Source organism: Excalfactoria chinensis, chromosome 21, assembly GCF_039878825.1.
Source record: "Excalfactoria chinensis isolate bCotChi1 chromosome 21, bCotChi1.hap2, whole genome shotgun sequence".
NCBI classification, from domain to species: Eukaryota; Metazoa; Chordata; class Aves; order Galliformes; family Phasianidae; genus Excalfactoria; species Excalfactoria chinensis.
In genome coordinates this window covers 341,141-354,190 of record NC_092845.1, presented here as the reverse complement: position 1 = coordinate 354,190, position 13,050 = coordinate 341,141, and the positions used below count along the sequence as shown (strand labels likewise).

The window sequence follows — 13,050 nt, the reverse complement described above, 5'->3', positions numbered from 1 at the left end:
TCCCCGAGTGGAAACGGGCGTCCTGCCGTTCTGCCGGCTGTAGCTGGAGAACGTGCCGGGAAGGAAAGGAAGAGCGTCCGAGTGCAGGTAGACAGGTAAAAATTGTTGTCAGTTTTCCTCGGCTTTTTTCACTTGACACAAAACACTTTGTTCTGTTACAAAAATAGCAATTTTGCACCTCAGAGATCTCAGGACTTCAAGAACATTGGTTCCCACAAGAGGCAAGAACACCAAATCAGGCAGGGCAGCACCAGAGGTGTGCTGCGTCCTGTTGCTGCTTGGTGTTACGGTGAACCCATCCCTTTCCCTCAGAACACAAAGAGAAAAGTGCTGCCGTTGTGTGAATGCACTGCTGTGGCCTTGTTAGATCCATTTTTTCCCAGTAGCTCTTAGGAGCCGCAGGGCAGGTACAGCGTAACCCAGCCCACTGTGCCCTTAAGATGGGACAGATTATTGCTTACTCTAAATCTTCCATCACAAATTAAGCTGATTTCTTCCTGTCCTTTCTGTGAGAAACAGTAAACACCTGATTACCGTCCTTTTTATCACTGATGCTATTACACCTTCCCTTGTTTTCTGCTTTCTTTAAATTAAACTTCAACCTTTCCCAACAGATCGTGGGTTTTTTGGTCCATTATTATTTCCTTTTCCCACTCCAGACTCTGCCTGGCCTGTTTTCAATTCCCCAGCTGAGACATGGCTAGTACAGAGCAAAGTACAATAGCAATGCTTTTATGCCTTACACACTATCCTTTAGTTAAAGCATCTCCTCTTTTTCTTCCTCACCTAATGTCATCTCAGCAGCTCTAGCCATTGCTCTGGTTTGTAAGGAACATTCGATTCCCCTGGATAAGTGTAATGCTTCTCCCATCTGTTTGAATTTTATCTTTATTTTAGGTCTGTTCTTTATCTTATTGAGATTACAAAGAATTTTCAACATACGTTACTGATAGGAATTGTGACCCTGTGTAGCTTGCTTGAAAAAAGTAACTGCATTCTCCAATGACATTCTTCTACATCATTCAGGATAATACAGAACAAACCAGGCTGGAGGCAGATACCTGAAGAACGCCACCCAAACTGACCTTTCAGGAAATATGAGTATGATTCCTCTGACTAACTCCTAATCTCCTTTGTAGCCCCTTTTTCCTGGTGGCTTGTATTTACATATAATACAGCACACAAGTGTCAGTTACCTTACATCAAGTTACAACACCCCCTTCCATCCCTGTTTTCACATATATATTAAGTTAGCAACTCTAACATTTTTTATTTATTTATTTATTTATTTATTTGCTAATGCTTTCTTTCCGATGCTTTTGAAGCTGTTGTTAGGAAATTTAGTTGAGAATCATCACAGGATGAGATACAGATTGATCAGTCTATGATTCTTCATCCTTGTTTGTAAGTGCTGCCTTGATGACCAAGTCTTCAAAGAGGATTCAAAGAAAATCCTAGAGGTTCACAGGTGAATTTTGACATGCTTTAGCCTGAATTTCATGAGCCTCAAATACAGCTATGACCCACACCACCTCATCTCTTCTGTTTTTATCCATGCTCCTACATCTATGCACAATGGCAATTCCATTTAAAGAGGAAAGTCTTAACTAACCTTTCTGGGTGGAGAGGCTTCTTCCCCGAACACCTCAGCTAACTCCGCGTTATTTGCTATTCTCCATTTTCAGCTTTTAGACAAGAGCGGAGCAGTGAGAACAACTGAACACTAGCTTTTTGTCACTTACAATTTCCAGCTTCTGAAGGCACCCACAGCAAGCTCAGAAATGCAAGAGAAAATCCCTGCAGCTTCAGGAGGGACAGAACTTTGCCTCAGATGCTTCCATGATTTCTAGAAAAATCCATTTATATTCTGTTACTGATCTGTCATCTTAGACCTTCTTGCTAATTTGCTCAGGCAATGCAGCTTAAACAACATGGGGAGAAGCTTAAAGAAAATGTAGTTACCAGCTGAGCTTTGCTGATCAGATTTGGCAGCTTTAAAGCCAATTAATTTTCAGTTCAAACCTCCTTCAGTAAAACTGGAAAGCGGATAGTGATGGGATAGGTGCCAGTACGACTTCATGTGCAGCTTCATCCTTCTAAGAGTACAGTTCTGCCATCTCTTATTGGATTTTAAGTTTTTAAATGGAGCATACTACTGCAGCAGTACCGCTATGAACCTGTGTTCTCTTGATCCTCTAAGGGAAGAAAATTACACTATGTGATCCAATACGACTTTACCGTATCATATTGAAACTTGAGAGTAGAGCAAGAGCTTTGCAGCTTGTGTTTATGAGCCATGCAAACTAAATCTAGATGATCTGAATCCAGCTGACCTAAAAAGGCTGTGCGATGCAGCGCTCCTCTTTCAGCTTTGATAAGGTCATATTCTTTCTTAGTTCCTTATATAAGTAACTACAAGAAGATTTTCACACACTTTCTAGATGTGAGTTTTAAATTCTGCTTTTATTCAACTTCACAGATGGTTCTACATGCATCTAGTGCAATGTTCTAGAAAATTTAGCTTCCAAAACTTCCACCCCTTTCTCCTACACTCTTCCATTTGAATAGAATTACTGAAATGACTGGTTAAAAAATTAGAGCTTGCTAGAAGATTATGCATACTTGTGGTGAGATTTTTGTAAAGTCTTTAGATGCTAAAGATGCAGATAGGCATCTTATGGGATCTTTAAAAATTCCTAAGCATCTAAGGCGCTTACATGCGTAGGCACTTCGAAAATCCCACTAAATACGCAACTGCATCTTTAGGTGCCTTGGAAAATCTCTTCACAGATGTCAAGTTTCAGAGTAACAGTGTGATAGGTGGCACATTCAGTCGTGGCCTTTCGTAGATAAAGGGTGAAAGGAGGATTAAGTCTGAAAATACTTCAAGCGCATGGGAAGGAGGGGATAGGTTGAAAAAACTCCGTAAGCATCCTTAAATAAACTAGATTAAAATAAAATAATAATAATTTAAAAAAAATAAGATCAGTGGAATTCTAGATAGTATTAGTATCATCTTTTATTTATTGATACTATCAGAAAAGTTTTGACAATGCATTTTTATATGAAAATGCTCTTCATTTCATTTGAAAAGCTGAAGATGCATCAAAATACATATTTAAATTAAGACTTAACCCCTTGTTATACACTTCCAAAGTAACACTCTTAATAGAACTCTCCTGTTTCCAAGCTTCTCTTTTCATCTATGTTCAATTATGTTCTGAGACAACAATGAAAGTGAGATTCAAGGTACATTCTACTAGGATTTGGGTACCAGAAGTTAATTTTCTTGGGATGGAAGGAGGGGGACAGTCTAAACAATGGGTCAGCAAATAAGAAATGCTGTTCTAATCTATACCATCCCTTGAAGTCATTGTGGGATTCAAAATAAATATTTAGTGTCTTTTGTACTACTGCTACTCTTTATAGTGCATATACTTATTTAAAAAAACAAGATGCTGAAGTTGATGAATGTTTCCTGAACTGCTAGAAATATTTACAGAAGATATGTATGAAGGATTCATCACATCCACCATCGTTTATAAACTTTGTGTGTCAAAGTTTATTACAACAATGAGCATTTCCACAATGTAACAGACTTAGCTTTGCAGGGTATTTGCAATCATAGCAAATCTCTGCTTCAGACTCTCTTTTTTCTGTTTTAAGTGGTTTTCTAGGGTTCTTGCTTCCTTCAAGATTCCATCAAGCTCTTGCACATACGATGCATCCATTTCTGCTCTCTCACTTAATTGGGAAAAGAAAAAGAAAAAACATAAGTGAAAGTTAAAAAAAGACTAAGGCAAATGATTTCCTCACTACTTATATCTGCTTGTATGTTTTACTTAAAAATAGAGTCTATCAATACTCCATTTTTGACCAAACGCTGTTGTTACTGTATTGTAACAGAGAACATTGTTTTTATTCCATAATCTACAGTTTATAATTTTTAACAGAAAAAAATAATAACAAAAAATTAACTGCAGCCAGACTAATCCATCACAGCAAGAAAAGCTGCCCAGAGAGGCTGTTGATGCTCCATCCCTGAAGGTGTTCAGAACCAGGTTGGATGTGTCCTGGGCAGCCTGGTCTAGTACCAGACCTGGTGGTTGGTGGAACCTGATGATCCTTGGGGTTCCTTCCAACCCAAGCCATTCTGTGATTCTGACTCTACAGATGTGCAAATGAGACCACAGTAACTTGCCTTAAGATGTGCGCATACTTTGCCAATAAGTTCTTGATTTCTTTATTCATCTCTGTTAAAAGAAAAAGTGACTTCATTTAAACAGCGGAACAAATCCACCTCGGCATCCAATTAGTGCATTCAGCAGTGGCTCGAGGTGTGTGTGTACATCACCGTTCAGCAGCTGCTCCAGGGGCTCCGGCTTGTACAGGGACTGCAGGCCATCTGAAAGCACCGGGTCTGCTGCGTCAGAGGAGGACAGCTGAGGGCCTTCTGCATCATCAGCCTGATAACACAAGAAAACTGTATATAAACACACACACACATGCATGCATGCACACACACAGGTTGTATGGCTTGAAACAAGCTCAGCACCAGAATTTACTTGAAGTGTGCAACAAAGATCTGCAGTTGCTTCCAAACAGAGCGTAGGTGCTGCCGAGGCCTTTCCTCACCTCCAGCTCTTTCTTGCGTTTACTTCTGCCTTCATCAGGTTTTTGTGCACTGCTGGCCATCGTTACCTGATTAACAGACAGACAGCCGGGAATCAAGTACGACACCGGCTGCTGTGTGTGGCTCCGGTCCCTAATCGCACCGCAGAGATGGGCGCCCCGCAGCGCTGCTCCCTCCCGCTCCCTCAGGCGGCTCTCGGCTTTCCCGCCCTTGGCGGCCCAAATGGCGGCCGGGCGAGCAGCTGGAGCGCTGCCCTGGGGCAGCCGTTGGGACAGAGTCGGAATACCGGAGCGCGGGGAGGGGGATTTTTCGTATCTTTCGCTTCTGGTTTTAAGAGAAGAAAGACAAGCGCTGCCCGGAGCTCCTCTGAAAGCCAGAGCTCGCGGCAAGAAATGAAACTGCTGCCAGAAGAACTGACCGCTTCCTCAAAGCTGAGGCGCCGCTCAGCTGGCTGCCGGGTGAGGCTGCCCACAGCGAGGTGATGAGGAACCACAGCTAGATAGACATCAGAGCGATACGCGAGTTAAATGTTAATTAAATTATCACATGCTCGCATGTTTTCATGAGCAGACGCCTAAATTAAAACAAATGAAGCACCTGAGCGTCTTTTACCACGTTCTGGATGTGATCATTGATGGAAAGAACTCGAATGGGAAAGAAGAGCATCTAAGCCGTTCCCCCACGAGCAGCTCCGGTTCCTTTGAAACTGGAGATGTTAAAGTGTCAGGAGAAATGTAAGCTCAGAACTGACATCAGAGCTACTTGTTACCGGCTAGACCTTGGTCCTTAAACACACGAGTGTGTAAAGACAGTGGGATGGATGTTTATGATCTCAAAGGTTGACATGAATAACCAGTAATAATAATAACCAATAAACAATTACTTCCTACGCACACTGCAGGCTGGAAGTGACGGGGCTGCACAACTTTGGGACTGAGTATAATACTGCCATCGAATGTTTCCAGGGGACTAAAAAATGATTGAGAACGAAGAAAAAAGCACATGAATGTTATTTTGAATGGGAAGAAAAATTACTCGGGTAGAAACAAAGAGCAGAAGCTTTCTGTTTCCATAGGAAAAGAACAATCGTAGTTTATAACTTCTGGAAGGAAGTTAATGGCTATTGGGACAATGCTGAGGAACTGGAGAACAGGGCGGAAGTCAATGTTTTTATTGACCTATCTGTAGATATCACTGCAGGAAACCGCCATCCAAACAGAGTACCAAGAGGAACGGTATAACTGCAGTAAACACAACCCCACGTGCTCTGAACGCCTTGTAACAGATCAGGGAGTTGGATGGGAATGATAGATATTGCTGCCTGATTTGAATTCTGCTAGCGTAGCTGAGTGTAAATGGACAGACACACTCAATATCTGAAAGCAGTGCCACCAGAAATGTGGTTTGCTGTGTATATCTGCCTGAAACACGAGCTTTCACTCTGTTTTCGTACTCCAGCGAATGGGCAAAACAAAATTTTTCCTTCTGAGAAATATTCCGTAACAGATGAGTTCCTCTTTTTACATGTGATTCTAAATCGATGCCATAAGTTTCTTCCAACAACTTTAAATAAGTTATGCATTTCTCTACCGTGCCTGTAGCTTTCACCTTGAGGTTCCAGCACAGTACGCTGCTCCCTGTGGGTGGAGCACACGAGATCTGCAGTTTTTAGTAAAGCGATCCATTTCTTTTTATTTATTTTAGAATTATTGTTTTAGAGGAGAGACTGAAAGAAGCTACTTTGGCCTCAAAATCATATTCCTCGTTTTCAGGTGTACGCCTTAAAGGCACATCTGGCTTTCCCCACCACCCCCAAGAGCAGAAGCAGGCATGGGGGTAGAGAGAATGGCTCAGGTTTGGTCTTGGTTTGCTTTAGGGCTTGTTCTTTTTCTCCCACAGACCTGGGACCAAACCATGATTTCTCCAAGACTGCAGAAGTCTGGTCACTTACCCATTCCCGAGTTTATTTTCCTCAGGAGTGTCACACAATGTGGCTGTACCAGTTAGGGTGTAAGTGCTGGCTATCATCATTTTATTTATTTGCAGTTAATGACTACTTTGGAAACGACGCAGCTGGTACAACCCAGGAGCCATCATTTCATAGAATAGAATAGAATCACAGAATCACAGAACGGCTCAGGTTGGAGGGGACCTCAAAGCCCACCCAGTGCCACCCCCGGCCATGGGCAGGGCTGCCCCCACCAGCTCAGGCTGCCCAGGGCCCCATCCCACCTGGCCTTGAGTGCCTGCAGGGATGGGGCACCCACAGCTCTCTGGGCAGCAGTGCCAGCGCCTCACCGCCCTATGGGTCAAAATCTTTACATCTAACTCACATCTCCCTCGTTTAGTTTAAAGTCATTCCTTCTTTCGTTCCCCCATTCATCTGGCGCCAGCTGCTAGCCACAAGCCCCCAGGGCTTTCCTTTTCCCCTGCAGAAACCTGTATTGCTTTCTCGTTCATACGCAGGAGGGGAGGTGATGCGGAGGTGTCACGCCAGAGCTGTGTGTCCCGGTGCTGTTCGGAACGCAGGCGGCACACTCGGCACCCGACCCTGTGCCGAAGCGTGGCGCAGAACAGCTGCCCGGGGATGGAGGCACCAGGGAACGGACTGCAGCGTGTTGGTGTGAAAACGAGATGTGCGCCGACGACATCTGAGTGAGATAACGGGAGTCAAAACAAAAAAAGTTCCCTTTGTAACCTCAGATTTACATGATTCGGTTCGTCCACCGAGGAAGAGGAAGTGCCGCCGAATAAATGCAGACGTCCACAGACAACAGCGGGAATGAGCCCTGCATTCTACCCACCGCTGCTGTTCCCGGACGCTGATGCAACTAGCGTGAAGTCCCCCACCCTCGGCCGCTCCTCCTGGCGGCTGTGCCGTGCAGGCGGAGGCTCCGAGCGCCGCTCCCGGTACCCGCCCGGCTCCGCTCCGCCTCCCGCTCGCCCACACCGCGCCGCAGCCGCCGAGGAGCCCGGTAGGATCGCGCCGTCGAGCTCGACTGGAGCCCGTCCGGGGGAGCGGGCGGCCGCGTGGTGGGTGCCCCGGGGCCGGGAGCGCGGCGAGCCGGGCGGGACGTGCCCCGTGGGCGGCGGCTCTCCCTGCGGGCTGCCGGTATGGACGCGTCGGGCCGGGCAGCACCCAGCCGGGCTGCACCCAGCCCCGCTCCTCGCTCCCCCTACCGTCCCGCTGCCGCCGCGTCCTGCGCTGCCCTCCTATGGCCGCTGACCCCGCTGCCCCTCGCTGCCCCGGCTCCGCTCTGCAGGCCGCTCCCTCGTTGAGAGCAGCAGCCCCGCGCCTCGCAGCGGGACAAATTGCTGGGTCGCGTTATGTTTGCTATGGGCTTTGCCCACTAAAGTGATAGCCGCCTTTTCCTCTAATGCTTTATCAGTAAATCTGGCTTGTGCTTTCTCCTTTGCTTTAGAACAAACGAAAAGTCCTTGGTTTCTTGCACTGCTGCGAATGAGGCGTGCTCTGTTGGGGGTTATTTCCTTGCAGCCCTCGGCTGTGAGCCCCACGCCTGTCCCGCAGCCAGCAACTGGGACCCGAGACCGTCCAGGAAGGAGAAACGCTGCCATCCAGTGCACTCCTTACAGTGCTTTCCCAAATGGACGAGGAAATCGCTGGAATTCCTGTCCTCCCCTGCTGTGCTATAACTTCCTTTATTCTTATTCTCCCTTTCGTTTAAGGGCGGCAAATGCTGTTTTAATTTTGAAGAGGATACCCTCATCAGGTTGTTTTTTGATAAATACATTCTAGTGTTTATTTCTTACAGTTCTTGTTTCCCACAGCAGCCATCCCAACAGCCAGGTCCTTGTCAGGACAAATATCTCCTTGTCACTTCTGGTTTGTCATTTTTTCCCTGGTGTGTTGCAACAATTCAAGTCATCACATAAGCCAGTGAAAAGTATTATAAAATAACAGAATTAGAAGGATGCTCTATATAATTCTAATGATAAAAAGCAACAGAAAAAGGGATCAATTGTCTTTTACATACAAACAGTTCTTCAACATATAGTGAAACACGCTGGCCCTAGCACTGTACTGTGCACTAGGAGAGAACTAGCCCAAGAACTCCCTGAGCTCACAAAGAAGCATGGCTCTTAGCTCCGAATCTCTTGGTGTGTTTCTGGCAGTGTGAAGATGAGCTGTGAAGAAATCGCTGTGTGTGCAGTACAGCTTAGAGAAAACCTCTGCCTCTATTTTGAAGGTAAATATTACCCACTGCTGGAAGGAAAACGGTATTTCCGATAACTGCATAGAAGATGAAAAGCTGCCATGCAGTTCAGTCCTTTCCTTAAGCAGGCATCCCTGGGTTTGTGGAACCCCTTCTTAAACTCCCACACCACCAGAACAACCCTCAGAGCAATTACTGTCCCCACACACTTAATAGAACCGTTGTTCTTAGATTATGCAGCCAGGCTGTTCAGTGCAAAAAACATCTAGGTTTGAGGCAGCTGTCCCAGTGTGGCAACAGGTCAGCACCATATTGATGCTGAACACCTTAAGCTTTTACTAACTTCCTCCGTTCCAATACTGATGAAACCCAATTTCTTTATTGCTCTGATTTCATGTAATTTTTCCATAAGCTTCAGTTTGAAATTTTGTCAGCAAATTATTTGTCAGTGAAATTGCTACTGTACATTATTCCAGTAAAGAATCCTCTGAAGGGTTGGAACACTGTGGGGTGGAGCTGCAGTAAATGGCTACCTGCCGATCTGACCTTGGGAAATGCTACCTTCTTTGGAAGTGATTTTAAATTGCTTGGAATTTTCTCACTTGGAACATAGGTGCTGATGGAAGCATAATTTTGCATGCCATTCATCACCTGGTTACAGGTCTAAACTGAACTGAGCTGCTCATCCTACAGTATTTTGCATGCCTCTGGTTTGGTGATAATGCCAGTTCTCAAATGATGTGGCTTCAATGTTGAGCTCGTTGTGCTCACAAATGAAATGCTCTGTAGTGAGAAAAGCTCTGCTTGGTGTGTTACTGGAGGTGCGTGGCTGGCTGGCTGGTTTTTAGTCTTGCAATACAAAACTGTTTAGAAATTAGTTTCTTTTTGTGGGGCAGATATTAATGATGTATTTTTTCCCCTCATTGCTCGCTTGGGACCAAGATGATGGTAAGCTGAAAACTCATCATTTATTACTTCATTATCACTTTTATCTAAATTAACCTGCTGATGTGTACTAACCCACGAAAGCTTTGTGTGCCTTAGAGAACAAATTTTCCAAATGATTAATGGGCATTCTAAAAACAGTTACAGATCACCTCCTTCTGAAGTTGCTGTTGCTTTATTTCCTACAAAGGTACAGGATACGGGCTTCCCTAAAACAAGGAGCTTTTTGTGCAACTGTAATTGTTGGGCAGAAGAGAGCACTGTTGCCTCTGTATTATCATTAACAGATTTTGTAGCTTCTCTTGCTTGTACTCTGGGAGACTTCTGTCTTGCCTGGGCTGCTACAAGGCAGGGGTGGGAAGAGTGACGGCCTCTGCTCTGTTTGAGATTGCTGTTCTATCAACTTGTTACACTATCTTTAATCGCAAAATTAAGCCTGCAGTGATCTGCAAAGATCTGAGCAGGTCAAAAGCAGTGGTTTTGTTTGTTTGTTTGTTTATAATTATTGTTTGTTCCCCTTTGCTTAATATTTCTGCAGAGCTGGAATGTGATGCCTTTTGTAAGGAAAAAACTATCCAACGGTTCTTTCGAAACGTCAATAGCCAGCTGCTTGTGGTTCGTCCAGATTTAAACGTGGCAGCTTTTGAAGATGTAACAGATCAGGAGGTGAAATCTGGTATGCTGCTTTTCATATCTACACCATAAGCACTGTCCCATTTCTTTATTCTAGATGTGCTTGTGTTCTTTGTAATCACTGAGTTGAAACAGCAATACAAAGAATTAAGAAAAGAGGTTTAAGCCAACCGTAATCAGCACTAAACGCTTGTATTCTAACAGCAGTACGTAACAGGAATTTACGGTTTTGTTTCTTCTTTGTGAGTGCCTCAACTATTCATTTAGAACTGCATGTATAGGACACACATAAATGACTTATCACATACATCTGGGAATCAGGCTACATATCCAGTTCTCACTTTATACATGAACACAAAAAGATTGGAACAGCTCTCTTCTGAGCAAGCTATTAATAATAACCAACTCATGTTTAGGCAGCGGAATGTACTTCGACATTCACTGTTACAAAACCACCGCGCCGCCTTCAGCAGGGCTGCCTGTTGCATTCAGCGTCCAGGTAGAAGATAAGAATTACTACATGTGTTGTGAGAAAGAGCATGGGAAAATGGTTGTTCGATTTAGGGTAAGTATTTGCTTTCAAAACCCCGTGTATATCAAACCAGGAGGGAAAACTGAGAACGCAAACGTGAGCTGAAAGAGATCTGCTCAAATCTTGTCCTGGGACTAACCCGTCCTTTTCTTTTTTCCACAGGAAGGAGAAGTTCCCAAAGACATTCCTGGTGAAAGTAACATCATATTTTTCAAAAAGACATTTACATCTTGCAGCTCCAAGGCTTTTAAGTTCGAATACTCACTTGAACAAGGGATGTTCTTGGCCTTTGAGGAAGAAGACTCCTTAAGAAAACTAATTTTAAAGAAACTGCCAAGAGAAGATGAAGTTGATGAAACCACAAAGTTTGTAACAAGTCATAATGAAAGGTACAACCTATGATATATTTCTACATTCTTAAAACGTGATTTGGCTTTTTACAAAAGAAGTCTAATTCATTCAAAATCCAAAGGAACATAATTGTATACTTAATATATTTACATATAGCCAGCTACAGTAAGGCAGTACAAAAATGAGCATCTTCAAATGCAAGTTCTTGGGGAAAAGCAGCAGAAGAATGTTTTCTAGCAAATGACAGCAAAAAGAACTACAGATTGAATAAACAAGAACATGCGTGTGCTCACAGACTTGTGTAGTTTAATCTCAAACATCTTTAGAGCTTGTTGAACAAACAGTTTTGAAGTAAATTTCTCATACATGGAAAAGAACTTTTGTGAGGATGGAGAGAAAACAGCTGAAAAAAGCAGACCATGAATCTCACCAATAAACACAGTTTTACTTCCCCCCCCCCCTCTTTATTTCTTGTCTTCACCTGTTTCAGTTACACAGGGGCACTGATCCCTTCAAGAGAAGTAGCAACAAGTTTTTACTGGAAACTTAGCAGCATCATTTACTAGAGAACTGGTAACTTACCTCAACAATTGGAATCTTAATAATACTGTTTGTCTTCAGAGAAAATGAAGGAAATGTTCAAAGGGGTTTTGAAACTCGAGAGTAAGCTGCAGATGACTATAAAATGAAACAAACATTGGTGCATGCAACAGGCTGATAATCACAAAGGTAGAAAGGGCTGTGGTGAGGAAGCTATCTTTGTGTGTGGTAACACAGGACGTACTGAGGTCGAGCTGTGCACTCTTTCTCATTTGGAGCTGAGTAAACACGGGAATTCAGCAAAAAAATAGTACATGTAACACACTGCAAATATTTCCTCTCCAGAAAATGTATGAATCCTAGCTTCTGTGTATAACAGAGGCATTGCTCCTCCCCTCCTGAGCCAACTGCAGGCTGCATTACCTGGACGTGGTTTGAAGCTGAGGTCCTGGATCCTCACCTTGCCAGGCAGAAAAGGCAATTAGAGGGAGGGTACAATTGTCCTACCCCATACAGGCAGAAGTAATCAGAGAAAAGAGGAAAGCTTCTGTCAAGAAAAGGAAAATTCCTCAAATTTGCAGAAGACAATAAAAGCCTCAATATTTGCTTTGGTATTTTAAAAAACTTCTAATTCAGAGGCTTTAAAAATAAAAGCACAGAGGCTGGAGACATGGAAGTGCTGCGATGACCATCAGTTTTCATGCTATGCTGCTTCACCTACCCAGCTGCTGCGGGAACACTAGGGGCAAGGAAAGCAGTTCTCTGGAATCACATACAGGCACCACTGAATGCGCCATGGCTTAGAAAGTATTCCATGGAGGTGCTTAAATTAAAAAAATGCATTAGCATATACTGAGCTGTTTTAATTTGCTTGATGAATATTCAAAAAACGGATGGAAGTTACAGCTGTGAGTAATTTAGAACAAAAGTACATGGAACCGGCAGAATTGGAACGGGTGCTTCTTGCACAGAAAGCTGTGGTTGTTACCTTCCCATGCTGTCCACAGTAGCACAGGAAGCTGGTCACAGCACTGCTAGCCTCTCAAACAAGAACACCACATACAGATACAACCCACACTTGGTCTCAGAAGAGGAAATGTCAGTTTCTATGACAGCTGCTCAGATTGCACAGAGTTACTGAGTCATGAATCACACACGTGTATCCTCCTCAACATAGTGTTACATCAATACCTACATCAGATCCTGTCAGATGGAAACCATCATCTCAAATCTGGCAGCAA

At 43.8% G+C, this 13,050-nt stretch overlaps 2 protein-coding genes across 2 annotated transcripts; one reads left to right on the top strand and one right to left on the bottom strand.

The window, feature by feature from the left end:
* Window positions 1-22: 22 nt before the first annotated feature.
* IL18 (interleukin 18) lies at window positions 23-11,403 on the top strand. Its single transcript, XM_072354785.1, is given in 9 exon segments — window positions 23-95; window positions 7,100-7,505; window positions 7,507-7,615; window positions 7,618-7,666; window positions 8,768-8,841; window positions 9,751-9,756; window positions 10,292-10,429; window positions 10,803-10,951; window positions 11,081-11,403. Coding segments are annotated over 8 exon segments (855 nt in total). The 5' UTR covers window positions 23-95; window positions 7,100-7,415; the 3' UTR covers window positions 11,321-11,403.
* TEX12 (testis expressed 12) lies at window positions 3,600-5,299 on the bottom strand. The gene is made up of 5 exons (XM_072354783.1): window positions 5,246-5,299; window positions 4,636-4,701; window positions 4,355-4,466; window positions 4,202-4,253; window positions 3,600-3,744 (listed from the first exon to the last, which is right to left on the bottom strand). The coding sequence occupies exons 1-5, from the start codon at window positions 5,297-5,299 to the stop codon at window positions 3,600-3,602; spliced, it is 429 nt and encodes a 142-aa protein (XP_072210884.1).
* Window positions 11,404-13,050: the final 1,647 nt, after the last annotated feature.